This window comes from Diadema antillarum, unplaced genomic scaffold (assembly GCF_040938485.1).
Source record: "Diadema antillarum isolate AM-2024a unplaced genomic scaffold, OU_Dant_1.0 seq00000908_RagTag, whole genome shotgun sequence".
In the NCBI taxonomy this organism is placed as follows: Eukaryota; Metazoa; Echinodermata; class Echinoidea; order Diadematoida; family Diadematidae; genus Diadema; species Diadema antillarum.
Window position 1 is genome coordinate 406,398 of NW_027271765.1, and position 20,368 is coordinate 426,765.

At 37.2% G+C, this 20,368-nt stretch overlaps 1 protein-coding gene across 3 annotated transcripts in view; it reads right to left on the reverse strand.

Moving 5' to 3' along the window:
* Window positions 1-712: 712 nt before the first annotated feature.
* The window catches only part of LOC139741163 (heterogeneous nuclear ribonucleoprotein A3-like), a 28,267-nt gene continuing 8,611 nt past the window's right edge, over window positions 713-20,368 (reverse strand). Inside the window, exons 8-12 of one of the 3 annotated variants that reach the window (XM_071651756.1) lie at window positions 20,089-20,217; window positions 19,625-19,779; window positions 15,355-18,471; window positions 14,303-14,392; window positions 713-947 (exon numbers count right to left, since the gene is read on the reverse strand). In XM_071651756.1, coding sequence (XP_071507857.1) covers window positions 19,625-19,779; window positions 20,089-20,217 — 284 coding nt within the window. In that variant the 3' untranslated portion in view covers window positions 713-947; window positions 14,303-14,392; window positions 15,355-18,471. Of the gene's footprint in view, window positions 948-14,302; window positions 14,393-15,354; window positions 18,472-19,072; window positions 19,783-20,088; window positions 20,218-20,368 lie in introns of those variants that run through there. The other 2 variants (XM_071651753.1, XM_071651755.1) reach the window with 2 other exon arrangements.

A 20,368-nucleotide genomic window follows, 5' to 3' on the forward strand; every position in this document is an offset into this window, starting at 1 on the left:
ATTTGCATACAAGTCAACAACAAAATGCAACGACACAATGCTTAGAAAAGTGGGGAAATTTTTTTTTGATCTTCCAAGCCTATGAAGCCTTCAAGAAAGAAAGAAAAAAGAAAGATTGAACAAGGAGTTATAGCAGAGAAAATGATTCAATTGAAAATCTGCTTATTTCTGGTTCAAATTTTTCTGTTCCCTTTAAAACATTCTACTCTCACTTTTTTTTTAAATTTGACGTTTGTGAGAAAAGAAAGGGATAGGTTTGAGTGAATTTATGGACAAGTCATGGAAGCAGAAACCTTGGTAATGATGACCATGTTAAAAATATCTTTGAAGAAACTTGATTTACCATTGGAAAAGACATTTCCACTCAACCAATTGTAGGAGCAACATTTTCTTCCACTTGCTTTATTTTACTGCTTGCCTTGTCCATTCAGTTCTCATCTAGCACACTAAAATTGTGAAATCTGAACTCCGAAAGACAAAACAACTACTAACAGGAGGGAAAAATGAAACCTAAAATTTGGCTTCAAATTCAAATTACATGCCCCCCCCCCTTTTTTTTTAAAACCCCATGGGTTTAGTTTGGACTGATCTTTCAATGCCCATACAAATATGGAATAACCAAGGACTGCCCCCCCCCCCCACTACCATCCAATACACAGGAACTAAATGTACAATTTCTATTGGATATCACAATTTTGTTGTTGTTGACTTTCTTCACGGAATGCGGAATTTGGTAATAAAGCCAAAGCCAAGCTCAATGTCACCAGTAGTGTCTGCTGCCAAATGCCATCCAGCAGACCATCGCGTTTAAACTCTCAACACATCTATTCCTCTGCAATGCTGACAGAAAGCCTCCCATCGAAATGGTGCAGATACAGAAGTATTGTCCCTACGAGACGAAGTGTTTCCGTCATCCCTGCTCTTCTGCTGCACAGATTCTCCAGTTTCTGTATAAACAGTGCATGGAAAATACACACAAGTTTTTTTTATCATTGCTATTTCTGGAGGACTTTGAGTAAAAAAAGTCAATGCATATACTGTATACATATACTTCATGGGAGTAAAACTCTGCACATACTGTGGCTACATTGATCCATCTTCAATCCATTGTGTCACTGTCTCTACATTAAGCCTCATCAAATACAGGTGTATGTGAAAGAGAAGTCAAACTTTGACGCGTCCTGAAAATGTACATACAGTGGTGCACACCTGAATTAATTTCAACACTAAAACAATAATGCAAGGGAGTTAAAGAGTTAATAACAGTGTGGTTGGAAATGACAAATTCAAGCATTGTCAAGTTTTCCCAAAATTCCCTTATAAACCACATGAATCCTCCACATGGCTACAGGTTAGTCCAAGAGGTGAAAAGTGCTGAAATTACACAGCAAAACATGACAATCCCCTTGATTTTCCACAATTCTCAACAATCCACTTGCATCATCAGTTTTGCTGCAATTTCAGCAAAACTTGGTGAGTGCATTTAGGAGGGTACTTACTTCTGGAGTACTGATATCAGCAGAACAAGTTTTGCTGTAATTACAGCAAATCTCTTGGACCATCACACATGCTCAGGAAACATGATGTATGTGCAGGTCATGCAGACGAAATTTTGCTGTAATTTCAGCAAAATCATATAGGCCTTTGGACAGATGCTGGAGTGCATATTGTAGGACCTAATCATGTTCATGATATTCTTTTTTATTATGCATATGTCATGGTTTGTTGAAATTGACAATATTAGTATGTAAATCCTCGCCTTATTGTCAACTAAATGCGATGACTTTGTCTCATATGATGGATTTCAAACATGTTTAGGCTTTCACTCTCCATGATATAGCTGACAGAAGTAAGACAAGTCACTCATCAACTCAATTTTTTGTCTTTCATTCTATTTCCTCTTTACTCCACAAAGCATATCTCAGTACATCTATCAACAGATACCAAATAATTGTAAATGGTATAGTAAGATTTGTGTTCATCGTTGAAAGACATTTCTTTATTTCCATTTTTTTTTGGGGGGGGGGTGTTACAGTTTGGTACTTGATATGTAGCATTTGTAATACAAATGGGAATTCATACAAGAAAAAGAAAAATGCTTTATCAGAAAAGAAGAATACTGACAGTTAAATCTAGGGCAATATATGTACATTTACAGACAGAACTCATGCAAAATACTAGGATGCTGCATGTGCTTTCTCATCATTTCAAAAACACTGCAATCATTATGGCATCTTGGATATGAAGTGCTCAGATAATACAAACTTAGGATAAATAAAAGACATACACAATTTCATTCAAATAATTTTGTCATTAACTTTTAAATAGCTTCAATGACTAACAGTCAGGCCTTATGAATAATAATTGTACAAATTTTATAAAACTGCTCCTATTGATTGATTGAACAGATAAAACAAAATAAAAAATTACCTCACCAAAGTTTCCTTCTGAGTAAGGTGGTTAGTCTTTCTAAATACAGATAATTAGCTGTTTTTATACTTTCACATGATTATGAGGCTTACTCAACAAACTTATAGAAAAACAATAAAACACTAAAGGGACCCACTCAAAAACAAATCAAAATGGAGGAAAATGGATACATTTTTTTTTCTTACAAAAATATTTGATGAGCTTTGCAAATGATTTCTTTGCTCTTTCTCATATCTCAAGTGTTTGTATTCATTTCATTCATTTATTTATCTATTTTTGCATGTAAAAATTCATGAAATTATTAATTAAGTCCCCAACATCAGGGACAATTGAAGGCATGGAGGTGCCAATGACCCTGTAGAAATATTATTTTACTCACCTTTAAAACACCTGTAAGTTCACACATCTACATAACATAGCAGTCACGTGTGCCAAATTTCAACCTAAATGCTCAAGACTTAGGGAGGTTTCCACAGTATTTTTGCACGATTTCCATTGAAAATATTATGCTGTTACCATTGGCATCACATTGTTCAGCAATGACCAAAGATCGAGTTTGCACATCTGTGTAGCATGGCAGTCATATGTGCCAAATTTCAATCTAAATGCTCAAAGACTGAGGGAGTAAGCTGAATCCACAATATTTTGTATGCTTTATAGGGAAAAATGTTGTTACCATAGTAACACATACTTCAACAATGACAAAAGATTAAATTTGCACATTTTTGTACTACAGCAGTCACATGTGCCAAATTTCAAGCTAAATGCTCTAATGTTTCCACAGTATTTTCGTAGGACTTTTATTCAAGATATGCTGTTACCGTGGCAATTCATTGTTCAACAATGGCAAAAAATTAAGTTTGCACATCCACATTTTGTACATACCATAGTGGTCACATGGGCCAAATTTCAAGCTAAATGCTAAAAGACTGCATGAGGGAGTTGGCTGAATCCACAGTATATTTGTATGCTTTTGAATGAAAAAAATGTTGTTAGCATGGCAACGCATAGCTCAACAATGATGAAAGATTAAGTTTGCATATATCTACGTACTATAGTGGTCACATATGCAAAATTTCAAGCCCAGTGCTTAAAGACTGAGGAAGTTGACTGAATCCACAGTAATTTTGGATGATTTTCATTCAAAATATGCTGTTACCATGGCAATGCATCATTCAACAATAACCAAAGATAAAGTTCTCACATCTATCATAGCAGTTACATGGGCTAAATTTCAAACTAAATGCTCAAAGATTTAGGGAGTTAGCTAAAAAGGATATAAAGGTATGCTTTTCAGTGAAAAAATGCTGTTACCAAGGCAACGTATTGATAAACATCTAGATAGAAGATGTGTTCTGCACTTCTACACAGTAGTCATCACATATGTGCCAAAATTCAAGTCAAGTACTCCAAAAACACAGGGAGTTCGGTTAATCCACTTTTTTTGGTATGATTGGTACAAAAACTGCTGTTGCCATGGCAACATATTTGTTCACACATACATCAATGGCATCTTGCACAACTACACCTTACATTGACGGCATCTTATATCCCAAATTTGAACTGAATTGCTGTAAAACTGATAGAGTAGTTTGATCAACCACAATGTATAAGATTTTGTCAAAATTTGCTGTTGCCATGGCAATGCATTATGCAACACTAACAAAAAGCGTTTGCTCATCTTCCTTTGAAAGTGGTCATACATGCCAAATTTGGGGTCAATTACTCAGAAAATGAAAGAGTAGTTCCATCCACAACATTCTGTATTTTTTTTTTTTTAAATTTGCTGTTGTCACGGCAATGCACTAGACGATACCAGTGAAGAAAGTGTCTTGCACATCTTCTTTTGATAGGAGTTACACATGCCACATTTGGGGTTAATTGCTCAAAAAATGAGAGTAGTTCAATCAATAATTTAAAAAGAAAATTTGCCATTGCCATGGCAACGCATTATGCGATACTAACAAAAACGATGTCTTGTACATCTACCTTTGTATCTCCATGGGTCAAAATAGTCTAGGACCCTGTTTAATCTAAAGATATAATTGATTTTAAATTGCTGCCACAGACTTATGATAGAAGTCAATTTTGTAATCAATTCTAACTCTTCATAATACGAGACCAAGTACAGTTAGGATTTAGGGCATGGCGTTAGAAATCGCTGTTTCATGTTCACAAAAAGTTTTATGTCTGGTTTCGATGACACTTGTGCAGTCTGGTAATTTTCATCTTTATTTCCTTTTTTTTTTAATTTCTATTTGCGCATCCCTGTGTCTTAACCATCATAATTATATCACCTGTCTTTAATAAGAAGGGATAGCAAAGAGTAATTACCATCACAAAGATGTACACACCTTCCCCTGAGAGTGACTGGTGATACAATGAGACACGAATCCATTGTATTCCTATCTGCGCGGCAGACCCAGTTTGGCACATGCTTTAAATATTTTGAGTGGCAGCATCGAACATCTGGCAAAGGATATAAGATGGTTGTGGCTCCATTCTTTTTAACCTCCTTGGATTTATAAATCACACTTTGTATCATTCTGTGATAAGGCAAATATTAAGGACAAGTCCACCTTCATGTGCATAAGGATTGAGAGAATGCAGCAGTATTAGTAGAACACAAAGTTTGAGAAAATCAGACAATCCGTTTAAAAGTTCTGATATTTTTTAAGTATCTGCGCAGTCACTGCTGGATGTGAAGACTGCTACAGTGTTGGTGTATGATGTCACTTGCATACAACGATCGAAGGAAAATAAAAAAGAGAATTTCACAAAACTTGCCTTTTTTAATAAAGTGTGCTTTTCTTCGACCTGTTACTGAAGTATGTTAAGGGTAATATTATTCTCCCTGTCTTCTGACAGAGAGAAGTTGAGTGTTCTTGTGTTATGCGAGAAAGATGGGAATATGTTGAATTTTCTTTATTCTTTCTTTATATCGTTGTACCCATGTGACATCATAAGCTATCGTTTTTTCATCCAGCTGTGGCTGAGCAGAAACTTCAAAATTCATAACTTTTGAACGGATTGTCCGATTTTCCTCCAACTCTCACTGATATGTTCTACTTATTTTACTTTGCTGCATTCACTCAACCCATATGTCCATATAGATTTTTTAACTCTTATGTTATAATGATCTGTACTACCCTAAATTATGTGGCACACTAGTATGCATTCTGTGATAACTGATGCATCTGTTAAAACTACGAGATACTTGAAGGTGCGACCATTAGACCCCTGGATTTACATCAAACTTTGGACTGATGCTGCTTGTTGGTGATGTTGGGTGAAGCTGGAATCCATCAAACTGATACCCTAGAAATGAAATGAACAAATGAGAAGAGTTAAAATTTGTACTGAGGAGAGTTCTGCAAAAACTGCAGCATGTATTCTTTTACAAAGCAACAGTGTGCTGCTCTGTAAAGCTTACAATAATGTACTGCAACATATTTTTACATTAATTTTCATTTTCTTCCCTTAAAGCTTAACATTGCTCTGATGCCAGACACTAAACAAAGTTGTAAACAAACAAAATACAAAATGCTTGCTCCTTAGATTCCTAATTGTATGAGAAGTTTTCTACAAGTATCCTTAATTAATTACAATATTATTTCTATTCAAATCTTTAAGTCCTACACAATAATGGTAAGTCTACCACATATCACATATTGGTGCCTTGTTGCACTGTTTTGTAACATTTGCTATTAAGCAGGAATTCCATTCCAGGTTCAAGCTGATTTTAGAGCTTGTAAACCTGGCAAAGGATGTGAATGAAAAACTAGCAAACTTCAACATTCACATTTTTAATAGTTTCCAAATGATAGCAAAACCTAAGCAGGGGATTGAAAGTGTTGTGAAATATTTGTGGGTGTCCATTTTTAGTTTTTGATTTAAAATAAAACAACAAAAATAGGACAATTTCTTGTGCACTTGCACATTTGTTCATGATCTGCTCATAATTTGCTCTGAAAAAGGGTGTTAAAGCCTTGTCATATGTGTACATAACCTTCACAAGACGTGCATAATGCTCAGGAAATCTTTGTGAACTTCCATATGGAACTCAGCAGTTTTTTAGAATATCTCACATATGTTAATAGCAAAATCTGTGAAGTTTTTCTGATCATTTACAACATATCTGCAAATTATTCGCATACCTTTTGAGGCATATACCTCCGCCAAGGGAGGAGGTTATGTTTTCATTACCGTTGGTTTGTTACGTAGTTAGTTTGTCCATGCGCAAAATAACTCAAAAAGTAGTTAACGGATTGGGATTGGGATTAATGGATTAACTTGCAGGAAAGGTTGAGAACGACAGAAGTAATAAACAATTAACTTTTTGTAGTGATCCAAGAATTTTTGGGGAATTTATAAAGGATTTTTGATATTTTGGCAGGAAGGGTCAATGAACTTGGGAGTTCAGGCTGCGCATATTTGAGGTTTGCATGCAGGCACTTAAGTGCGCACTCTATTTACCTAATCTCTGCTAGGGCGAGACGCGCCGCGCATCTGAGGGTTTACGGCGTTACAAAAGCCTAGTACTTTATTGTGAAATCGGGCGATTTTTCAGTGGACGGAAATCACTGATCTCTGTGGAAGAGCAAGATCACGGTGGAAAGTAGCTGCTTGATGGAGGTCTACGCTCTCAGAGTGCTTTTCTACTTACAAATGTTTAGCTGTGTGTTACTCGTGATGAGAATTATTTTCAGTGCCATTGTTGCAACAAACAAAAAAAAGAAAGTGAAAATTTCAGAATGTTGGACTTTGCCTTTTTTTGACATTTACATCCTCTGCAAATGGTTCACATGCTCAGTAAAATCAGCCTGTATAGTATGATAAGAGTAAAAACTTGGGAGGACAACAGTGTAAATTTTTTTATCAGAATTAGATAAATAATGAAATAGGGAAGTTATGAAGTTGTGAAGTTTTGTTAATTTTTGCAGAACAGTTTTCAAACATTTGAAAGCAGAACTGTTGACTGCAGAACAGTTTTTATACATTTTCATACATGTATTTGACATGAATATGCAAATGAGTGAGCTGATGTTGCCATAACCTTTCAATTCTCTATTGATCATGTCCGAAGAAATGATAAGATTCAATTTTCTGTTATTGAAGTGGTTATTCCTGGTTAAATAACTTCAATGATCAGGTCGATCTATCAGGATTTTAGGCTGATGCATGTTTTCCTTTTAATGAATAACTGAAAATTCAAAATTTGAATTGTATGGCAAGTTGAGAGGGTATGGCAACATCACTTCATTGTTTGCATATTCATTATTGACTGTTCAAGAACTTTAACCCTACACCCACCTGGTTTTTTGAGGGATTTAAAACCATCGGGGGGGGGGGGGGGGGGGGGGGGACTTTTTGGCCCCACTTCAGATCTCAATTGTGGATCACGTGATCCTCGCAAAAATTTGCACTAAGGTAGAGGCCAATGTAATCTACAAGACTGTATAGTTCGATTTTTCACATTTTGATTCGTGTCTCTTATATTAATAAATGGTAATTTATGCAATTTTTTTTTGCACACAAATAAAAAATTATTTAGGTGAACATACTATTTTCAATATCCTTAACAATGATATTGAAGCAAAAATTTGGCTTGATAATTACTTCTTTCGAATTTTATTGTTTATTGAATGTCTTATGTATTTCTTTGTTTTTTGTCAAAATTTGTCGCAAAAACTTTTTAAAGCATTATTAGCCTAAAATAAATTTTTGTCAGCCATTGAAAGTAAAAATATTTGTTTTTGTATGAATTAAATGCAAAAACACAATCTACATTGGATTGTTACACAAAATCATGTTTTTGAGCAATTTTTGGGTCAACAAATATTTTTCAAAGGAGCGGACAGGGTGGCTTCAAAACGGTATGTCCGAGAGCGACAAATTTGGTCTCAAAAGTTATGTGATACTTGAAAGTAAAAAGTTATAGAATGTTGCAATGAGAGCATCATGCGTTGTGGAATGATCATGCGAAATGTCAAGGGGGCCAAAATGCCTCCCCCCGGTGGGAATAGGATTAAAATGCCATTCATTCCATATTTTTCATCTCATTTTGATAACAACAGGAAAAAAGAAATCAATGTTATGCTAAATAGATTGTACTCTTTTTTCAAACTACATTTCAACTGCATTTCTGTGTAATAGAATACAGTAGCACTCTTTATCAATGCATTGGAAATGCAGATCTTCATTACTGTAAAACATGATATATTCGCGGCATGAAATTTTTGCGAATTGGAGCCGACAGCCTTTTTCGTGGCATGAAATTTTCGCGAATTGCCACTGGCGTTCAATGCATGTAGTGTAGACAAAAACTTTCGTGTGCATTTTAATTTCGCGAATTTTGGCGCTCGCGAAATTCGCGAAATTAAAATGCACGCGAAAATTTCTCGTTATACAGTATTATCCATTCAATCCATTTGTATTCACCCCCCCCCCAATACTTTTGAATGAAGAAAAACTGAGTCTAGGAGACAAATATAATCTAACTTCGTGTAAGTGCTGAAAGTGATATGCTCCATCATTGAGGCTTGTGCACACTATATATTTCCAAATCATTCAAAAATTCATAGAAGTTCGTTACTCAACCTGGAAATTGAATGAATAGGAACACATTACATTGTAATTCAATAACAAATTTAACTAGAGAAGCACTCTGAGAGCGCAGCAAGACCTCCACCAAGCATGTAGCCCTTTTCCATCACTGATCTTGTTCTTCCATAGAGATAACTGGGGCCTGTTGCATAAAAGTTACAATGATGATAACTTTGCCATACAATGTTAACTTCCATGGAATTCTTGATTGTGATTGGCTGTTGAGTATTGTTGCCATGGTGGTTACCATTGGATGGCAAAGTTATCACCATTGTGACTTTTATGCAACGGGCCCCCGATTTCCACCCATACGTACTCATAGCATGCTGAAGTGTGTATAGTATGCTGAAAGTCGCCCAATTACACAATATAGAAGCTTTTGTAACGCCTTAAACCCTCAGATGTGCGGCGCACCTCGCCCTAGCAGAAACTAAAGCACGCGCTTTAGTGCATGCATGCAAACCTCAAATATGCGCAGCCTGAACTCCCAAGTTCATTGACCCCACCTGCCAAAATATCAAAATCCTTCATAAATTTTCAGAAATTCTCGGATCACTACCAAAAGTTAATTGTTTGTTACTCGTGTCATTCTCAACCTTTCCTGCAAGTTTCATCCCAATCCGTTCACTACTTATTGAGTTATTTTGCACACGGACAAACTAAGGAACGAACTAACAAACAAACCAACTGTAATGAAAACATAACCTCCCCCTTTGGTGGGGGTAACAAGGTACAATACAATGTGTGTGATTCTGCATGCAAACAAAACTAGTTCAAAGGGGTATGCAAAAAGTAAAATGTCAGCTAACAACATTAACATTCTTGCTTCATTCAGATAGAAATACTGTTGCCTGACACTGATAAAAGCAACACATTTATCATTCACTATTACTGTGGTCTCACCTGATGGGCCTTTGCAGTTTGAGCAGACAGCAGCCAAATACCTCCCCACATAGCATGTTCAGTACTATGAAGCATTCCAGAAAGTTTGGTCTTGTTCCATGAGCTAATGAAAGAGAGCTGAATATACACTGTACATCTATATGGAACTGGAAGGAGACTGGTGTTTGCACAATCAGGGTTAAATCAAACTTCCCTCCTGCCTCAGCTATTGTCCTTGAAGTTGGCAAGTTTGTTTGATCTTGGCTTAAACTGCACAGAATGAACCTGCCTGTACTTGCTAAGACTGATGTACAAAGAAAATGAAAACAGCATATTCATGGAGTAGCTATATTCACAACATGTACATGATATGTAGCCATCAAAAGTACAGGCATCTGGTATGATTGCTTCACAAACCGGTCCATTAGAAGGCAACAGTGCAAAATGTAGCGTGCACACATATGTCATGCTACTAGTCATCGTGGAATATTATTATTATCGCTAGAGATGATTGAAATCTTATGTAACAACTGAAATGCAGTCAAACCAATCAGGAAAGAATGTTTATGATGTAGAAATAAAAGCCTGTAGATATTTGCTTAATGTAGTTTAGATTCATATTTCTCACAGTAAAAGACTATTCCCAGTGAAGAGTCTATGGAAAAAATATGTGTTTATCTTTACTACCATGACATTTACAAGAAAATGACCATAATTATGATATGGTTGGTGCTAAGGTAAGCTTTCAGATATTAATAAGGAATATTATCCATGACCACACTAATGATGATCGAGCAATTTAAATATCAAGCAATGTAATCATCTTAAGTCATGTTTACTCATTATATACCTGTGTATGTACTCGTGTCAGCACGTTTTTACGTCTTGTCATCATTGACAGCAGGCCTTAGTTGGGTGTAGTTTGGGGGGATTATATATGTACCAATAGTATATCAACTAATTATTTTGATACAAGACAAGCTTATAGACATGTTCTCTTGATATCTTTTGAGCCAAATCTATATGGGCGCTTTCACAGTAAACACTAGTACTACGGGGATGTCCCTTTATTTTCCACAATGCATTACCCCAATATCATACAAACTTTTTGTAGAACACTTGAATGAGAGATAACTTTGTCCCAAAATTGCTTCAAAGAAGCAATGTAGTAAAATTTTTGCCAATAAAATAAAAATTTTGGCGTAACACACGCAGATACATATGAATATCAAATAATGAATGCTCATTGAAACTTTGCTGTTGCAGAGCTACCAAGTCTCACGCATTGTGAGTGAGACTCAAGCATTTCGGGTCTGTCTCACGATCTCACGCATGACACCCATCTTTCTCACGCATTGGGAGCATAGCTTAAAGGATTAAAGTGAGAGCTGCAAGTGAAGGCATATTTACCTTTTGTATTTCAAAATAAGTAAAAAATAGTCACTTAAGTATGGACCAGCTAAAAATTGAAAAAGCTCCCTACCGTGGGAGGGCGGACACCCTCCTTCAACATCCTCCCCTTGCTCAGTCGCTTCGCTCCCTTGCTCGTGCACATGCGTGCTCCCCGAGATGCTGAGTCATGAAATTCTCACTCACAAAATTTCTTTGAACTTGGCATCTATGCTGTTGTTCAACTGAATAGCCTATCATTGGTTAGAAAAGATAGCAGCCCTACTTTTCTATTGAAAGTTGCATTTTATAGCTGAAGTTTTCACAGAAGTGTACAGTGTGTGCAGCATAGACCAACAAAAATGCTATAAAGAATAGTTTTGTATGTCCAAGGTAATTTTGTTTAACTTAGTTTAGAAATGCTATAAAACACAATTTTCAACAGATTTTTGGAGCTGTTTAGAAATGTTCTATTCTATATTACATCATTTACTAGGACAACAACAAAGTTTCAAGGAACATTTATTATTCTTTTGTATATTTTTCACATATTAAGTAACACTTTAGGGTGATATAGTTGGAAACTAATTGTCCTCTTGCACAAGGCAGGTGAGACACATGTCTCACCTCCCTGCTCATTATAAAACACACACAACACAGAATGCAAGAGAGTACCCTTCACTGTAACAACACTTTTCACATGTACACTTTTAATACATGTAGGCCTATCCAACATAGTGTATTATGAAGTACATGTTGACTGTTTGGATTAGCTGAGGCCAGGCCTTGCATTTTAGGTGTAGATGCTTCAACAGGAAAATGTTTGCATCCTTAAAGGGATTGTTTGTGGAGGAGCTAATCCCTGTGTAACTACGCAGTAGGCCTTTCTACTTGAACTTGGATGAAGACTGTGCAAGTTGAACTTGATATGTAGTCAAATGCCTAGCAGCCAAACTGGGCAGACTACACTTTGTAGTACAATCCTGTTCCCACATAGCTACAAGTACAGAGTATTGGTTATGTGGAGTTGTGACTTTGAAGACAAATTTACTGGAGAAAATACCTCATTCTGGCCTGCCAAAATTGACAGTGAAGTACTGGTTGTGGCACTACCTCATGCATGCGTTAGCAGATATGGAAATCTGTATACTTCGTTTTCTTTGAGATGTATGTCACTCAACAAGACATATTGCTACTCATCAATTAACCAGCATACTATGGCAATAGTGTATTGCTGACGAAGAAGATATTATGGTGACATGGAAGCCGTCAGTTGTACAGTTCATCTCATTCACACAGAATGAGCATGAACAGTTGGTACAATGGTGTCAAGAGCAGGATGGGACTTTAGAGGAACCATGGCTAATGGTGTTTCACTGGATGATACTGGAATGATACTTTTATCAGACTGGCAGTAAAAATTTGTAAAGAATTTCCAAATGCAAAGGTTTGAAATTTCTGTTGGATTGTGGAATTGAGTGTTAGAATCCAAAAAGGTGCTGGTTGTGACTTGGCGACATGACTACTGGCAGATCTGATATGGAATTAAAGTAGTGGTCCCATAACATCTAGTGGACACACTATCTTGCTGATCATGTGCATTGTGATCATCTGGAATATATATAAATATGTGACCTATAGACCTTTGAGAACATGGTGTTGGAACCGCTGGATGAGGAGTCTACTAGAGGCTATGATGTCATGTGTGGACAACAATAAAGAAAATATAAAGGGAATTACACAAAAACTCACTTTTCTAGCATAATGAAAGAGCACTTGACTAAACGCTATCAGGAAGCAACGGAGAATAATTACTACCCTTAATATAATGTACATGTATATACATGCTTTAATATATCAGTATCAAGTGGATAGAACAAGTAATTTTCATGAGAAATGACTTTTTTGTGGAATTCCCTTTACAGTTTCTTCATATTGTTGTCCATGCATGACATCATATCCTCTAGTAGTCTCCTCATCCAGGGGTTCCAACACCAAAAATTTTAAAAACTCATCACTCGCACCAGATTTTCTGATTTTCCTCAAACTTTTACTGATGTGTTCTACAAGTGTTGCTGCTTTCACTCAATCCACATTTCTTGTTGGGTTTTGGTTTCCTTTAAGTCTCTTTTAATACATTCAGGAGTCTCTTCCAAACACAATTATTTTCAACACATAAATGACCGAAAAAAAAGTGTGCAAGGAAAAACCCCCACCTGCATGGTGTTCACTGTGCATCTGCAACGGTCCAACAGATTTGCTGTAATTACAGCAAAACTTGTTCTGCTGATTTCAGTACTCCAGAAGTAAGTACCCTCCTAGATGCACTTACCAAGTTTTGCTGAAATTACAGCAAACGTGTTGATGCAAATGGAGTGTTGAGAATTGTGGAAAATCAAGGGGATTGTCATGATTTGCTGTGTAATTTCAGCACTTTTCACCTCTTGGACTAAACTGTGGCCATGTGGAGGATTCATGTGGTTTATAAGGGAATTTTGGGAAAACTTGACAATGCTTGAATTTGTCATTTCCAACCACACTCTGTTTAATACATTGCTGCAGATCAACTTGTCCATCTTTCTAGTTTAAAAAAATAAATAAAATATAGGATACATTTAGTTTGAGGTGTATTGAGTGCGAAATTTTGTTTGGTAACAAGAAAGTCCTATACCTTTGCCACTACACGGTGTTCATGCGTATTTTTTTTTTTAGGATACGCACACAACTGTGTTGCTCTGGTGGAAGTAAAAAATTGATAACTCTCCCTTGTGAATTGAAGAGGAAGCATGGATTTCTCACTTTCCTCCACAGACAATTCTTAAATCCTTTGTGTGCTTGGAGTGCGTATTGGCACAAAAATCTCATTGCACTGTACACACCGTCTAAAGTCCCTCGACAGAACAGATTGATGATGTGCAAATATATTGGATACATGTACAGTATTACACCAAACCCGATACAGCTGTCAGCTGTTACCGCACATCACAAAACTCACCCCTTGTAGCAGGTTGTGCCAAATGTCATCACGGTAGAGGCCAATATCAAGGCATCTCTTCAGAGCCAACCACTATCAGCAGGGTATCCTCTGGGCTGGAATAAGATTCAAAAAGACAGAAAGGAAAGTGTTACGTGGGTCTCACATCCAAAGCTGAATCACGGACACCACCACACTTCCCAAATCCTTCTTTATACTATACAGCGCACTCCCCGATACAACAAACTTCCTTATGAAACAAAATTTCGTTACAACACAGTAAAAATTCAGGTCCCAAAACTATTATCACCAACATCTGCCCGGCAAAATTCCTTTCAGTTGTAACAAAATTTTGATATAATGAAAGAAAACTGCCAGTCCTGAAGACTTCACAATACTGAGAGTAACCTGTACTTACAAATCCCATGCACTTCTCAACAAATTTGTGTCTACGTGTATGTGTACTCATCATTGGCAAAACAACAAGTGGCATGGGGATGAACACAATGTTATGTGCATTCACAAGGAATAGTCAAATTAGGGTTATGCACGGTTATGTCTGCTCTACTGTGAACTGTAGAGTTGCACAAGAATCGCTGGTGCTTTTACAGGAACCACTCAGGTCAACTTTGCTGAAATACGTTGTAATGCGACTATGAAATTCATTTTCACGATGCATGACAGAATGCAGCATTTGTAGTTGTTGGCCCTACCCCCCTCCCCCCCCCCCCCCCAAAAAAAAAAAAAAATCACTTCTTGATAGAACTGGTATAATTTTCACTAGTGCTGTCATTTCCATTCATCATATTAACGACATGGATACTGTACTATACATTCAACCTTGCTGAAGCCGACCTCCCATTAAGTCAAATAATTGCCCAAGTCGATGGTCTTTTCAAGTCCTCTTCTCTTTATATTCTATTGATTTTAATCCCTCTTAAGTCAAATTTTCTCTGTCAAAGCTATTTCTTCAATCCAAATGGATTTGACCTAGGCAAGGTTGACTGTACTTTTTTTTTTAAATTCAACAGTTGTACACACACACACACAGAGTAAAGGACTGATCATCTCACCGAATACAATGAGCATCCAGAGCAGACATCTTCCATCATTGCCAAGAAATGCCAAACTATTCACCTTCCAAGAGTTTGCTGAAGGGTGGTGGGAAATGTAGGAGGTAAAATCAGTTCACGGCACCTTTTAACTTCAAGTATTTCACATATATTTGTATTACAAGTTTGAACAAATGAGCCATGCCTAATGTCAAAAAAAAAAAAATGATAGAGAGAATCCAGGAATGCATTACTGTAAAACCCAAAATATTCGCTGCATGAAACTTTCACGAATTGCTGACAATGATGGGTGCCCAGCATTGTACATGTACTGGCATTCACTGCATTGGGTAGACAAAACGTGTGCATTCTACTTTTGGAAATCTCGACTTTCTTGAAATCTTGAAATTATGGAAAGTTTCATGCTTGTGCGAAAATTTCCAGTTTTACAGTATTATAAAAGGAAATGACTCTTACATGGTGCAATTTTTCGGTGAACATGAGGCAATGATTAAATTAGTGAATATGTATAGTTACATTTTTATATGTCTCACTCTATATGTCTACTAACTTAAAATAAAAACCGCACACATAATATTTATATATATATCTCGATATACCTCACGAGACAAAAACATCTACAACAGTACCAGTATGTCCCCATACCCTACTTGCCACTAACCTTGTTCGAATCTACCTGAGCCTGGCTTAGGTTAGAAACTCACGGTGATCCAACGATGACTAGGAATAGATTCTCTCATTCTCTTCCTTATCTACTCCTGGAAATATATTTCTGACTGGACGGACGAGTCTTTCGATTTAATTAAGCTAGCTGGCTGGAAAAGGCAGATAAATCTACAAACAAAGGTAACCTGAATAAAAAAATTACAGAACTGGGCACTACTAAGAAAATAACACACAGAAAACAATTGCAGTACAACGCAAAGGCTTGTCATCATCGCTCACAACGCACACATAGCATTTTACCAACCAAAAAACCAAAAAACCCTCACAATTATCATGTCAAAAAAGCATCCAACACACCACACTTCACACTATGGCCTCTCACAGAAGCCCTCGCACGTCTACCCAAATGCAATCCCAAAATAGGAAGGAAACACTAAGCTACGTTCACCCTTTAACCAACATTAATCACATCTTAATTTATTATTACTTCGTTTCGCTAATCTTGTGTTCAAAATAGAAAAAGGCGAAAACGGAATTGACAGATAACATCACAACTGACTCCAATTTAACTTTTCATGGGATTGACCCCAAAGTTAAATAGCAAACAACTACATCTTGTATTGCATATGAAGATAGTAACACCTGAAAAATAATTTCTCTAAGTGTACATTACCACTGCGACTGATCTATACTTACATTACAAATTCCAATATGGTAAATTAGTTTGTAGGAAAATGACAAAGCAGCAAACCAAAAGAAATGTTTCTGACAGGAGGGAAGGTTTACCAAACATCAAAATGTACCAAAAAAAAAAATCTACAAAAAGTTGTGTCTTATCATAAAATTGTTACTTCATAGTCAGTTTAAAGTTACCATTGGTATGTGGCTATCGAAGACCACACGGAAATATTAAACTGTGCAACCAGACCTGATACTTGGCACACAATTATATCTCTAGGTAATCATGACTGTACAATTTAAGCATCTTATAGCATTATGAATGAGTAGCTTTGCACTTCGGAAATAAGGATTATCTAATCCATGACTTGTTCTATGCTTTGTTTGATCTATGACTTGATGAAAGCATGGCGAAGGAAAATAATGCCTCCAGCATTCTTCGGGTGGAGGCTTGGGTAGTTATCATTACTGTCAGGACAGATTAGTTGACCAAGAATTACAACCCATACTACAAGCAATTATGACATTTCCCCCGAGACATCTCAGTCACACCACACCAGATCAGCACCAAACACTCAAAGTGGGGAAAATACTCGCAAAGTAACCATTAACCATAAAATATGGAGGAAGGATGCCTCCAGACATTAGTGGGGGAAAAAAAAATCACTAAACTGAAGAAATAGTAAACTAGAATGCTTCCTGTTGTGTTCATTTTTACAAACATTTAATATACACAAAAAGGTTACAAGTTAAAACTGTGACACAACGATTTAAAATTCAAGTCTGGCGTATCATGATCTTTTACATATTTGGCATAAAGGGTCAGGTTCATTTCTGATAAAAAAATAGTTCATTCCACGAGCTCCGATCAATCAAAATCCTGATGAACACACATCCTATATGTTCAAAGCCTGGCACTGCCCGAAAGATATCCTGCTCACCAGAGATGATTTCTACTTACTCATTTGTGATTACAAAATGAATACATTCATGAGGGAGTAGAATTGCAAAAATGTGATGTACAAAGATGTTACCTACTCTGCACTCTATTGGAACTCCGAGAGAAAATTTGTGAAATAAGTAATTGGTATTTGTATTAGCTGTAGATATTCATATGTTGGATAACCAATAAATCACCACAAATAGAATAACAACCAGCACTAACTCATGAGTAAATCCATTTTCACAAGCCGACGGACATTAAACAAAAAAAAAAGTTGCCTTACAGGTACGATTAAACTACACAAGGTACACTGTACAATTTGTTGTAGCACAGCACAAAGGGAAATTGTGCATATCCAAACACAATCACTCAAATTCCTGGACGCCTATTTAGCATGAGTTCAAGTCCGCCTCCTTGATCTGGTGGTAAGGTCTGCGTCTGACAATACTTGAATAAACTTGCGTGGTCTCTTAAGATGCCGTGCTACCTCCAGTGGAGACCCCTAACAGGGATAACGCCGTGACCAATATCATACCCCAAAAACTTCCTTAGCTCTGCCCCCAGGTCCTTTCTCTCTCTTTCTCTCGTTGGTTAAGAACAGCGCTCTAATCACGGATTTCACCTTATCCTAGACTCCAGTACCCTCCTTGTCGTTTATCTGTGCTCCTGCATAAACTGTTCTCTGGCGAGGTAAGTGTGGCCCTTCATGCCTACACTAACTGGGAGCTTAACAAAAAAAAAAACTCTTGGGGTATAATATCTTGCTCTGTCCTCTCTAGCTGAAGAATCCTTTTCCTTTCCTCTCGCTGGCTACCATATTAACTTTCTGCCTGTGATGAATAGTAAACCATAGAACACTAATCGTAACTGATAAGTTGCCTGACAGACGAATGCTTTAACGTTACACAAAAAGACAGCGTACCATGCATGTTAGAGTTGAAGGGAGAGGGGAAAAAGGGAAACAGAAGCCAAGACAAACAAAATGGAGCGGGGCTGGGAAAGAGAATGAGGTCTGGGCATAGATTTGGATGAGGAAACTTGGAAAGGGTGGTAGAAAACATGTTCCAAAACATATGTGCAAAGTTGATTCTTAACTTACAAATCATAGAATCTAACTATACATAGTAAGGCAAAAAAAAAAAAAAAAAATCAAACTAATAATAAATGTAAGGAAGCATGTTAATGTTACGAGAAGATAAGTTCCGCCTACTCAGTTTCATAACCACATACTCAAAAATTATGAACAATACCGAGATGTCAATATGGGACAAAAATATACAAACTGAGCGAGAGAATATCATATAAACCCAGTTGTTCAACTGTGACTTTTGTCAACATTTGCATGAAGCTTTCATTTTATCTTTTGTGATTTTCCTCAGCTTTATTTACTCCCTTTCAGATGTATTACTGAAAATAAAACGAAGCCTACTACTGCTCTTCTAAAACGTAAGATTTCCATGACTGGCTGGACCAATTACTTCTTAAACCAATGACGGAGCACTTTATGACAGAATATAAGCCCAAATAATCCCCAACGATTTTGAACTTATGCATTCATATATTATACCACTAATCTAGAAGAGGAGTTACAGCTACCATGTGGGAGCAAAAAAGAAATAGTAGTAATAATAAAGAAATAAAGAAATAAAAATGAATGTATGATGGCTAGGTGCACACTTCAGTAGTACAAGTTTGCTTGGCTTTACCTAGTTTTGGTAAGGGTCAACTACAGTTTTATAAAATATGTGCTCTTTTCTGAATGATATGAGTGAACGTTTTGATCTCTTTACAGGAGTGAATTGGCAACCCAATTTGCAACCTTGTTGGCTGCTGACTGCTATGCAATATGCCCATTATCTATAGAGTATGCTCTTTCTAGGTTTCATGAGTCATCAGATCTGGTCCATCTGGCCCATCACTATGTGACTGAGACTGATGTTTTATGAGGCCCAAGGTCAACGCGACCTTATTCCGCATACTTACCTAGTATCTCTTGCCACCGCCATAACCGCCTGAGGCGCCACCGTAGCCTCCACTGCCGCCGCCGTAGCCACCACCGCCACCTCCACCGTAGCCGCCTCCATAGCCGCCACCTCCGTAGCCACCACCACCGGGTCCGCCGCCGCCGTACGGGGCTGCTGCTGGCACACAATGCAAAGGTTCTATCATAAAATCAAAGTTCCCTGTAAGCTTCTACAATGTGCTTACATTCACTACTAGCTTGTAAGAGCAGGGGCAGACAAAACACAATTTCATCGGGACTGAATTTTTTACACCCAGAGCGTCAAGCGCACATTTCAGCCGCAAAGAGGAAATGGGTGGGGGCTACATATGCATGCGAGTACCCACTGTATAACAAGCAAACAAGTAAAGTCATGTGTTCTGTTGAAATGCCAAGTACCGATCTAGTAACAGAGCATGACTGGCCCAAACCCCCCTTAACTTACAAGGATATGGTCCTTGGTTACGTCCCCCAAAGTTTCCTCCTCCTCCACCACCACCTCCTCTCACTGGGCCGTAGTTGGAGTTCTGGCCTCCATAGTTGGTTCCAAAGTCATTGTAGTTGCCCCCGGGTCCTGGAAGCATTAAAAGCAGAAAAAGAAGAAATTTGGGGTTTGTCAACAGAGCAATCTACTTCATAGAATTGCTTGTGGATGACGCTTTTTTCACTCATGAGCAGAGATGCTCACAAAGAAACACTTTTTCGAATGATCAAATAACTTCAAA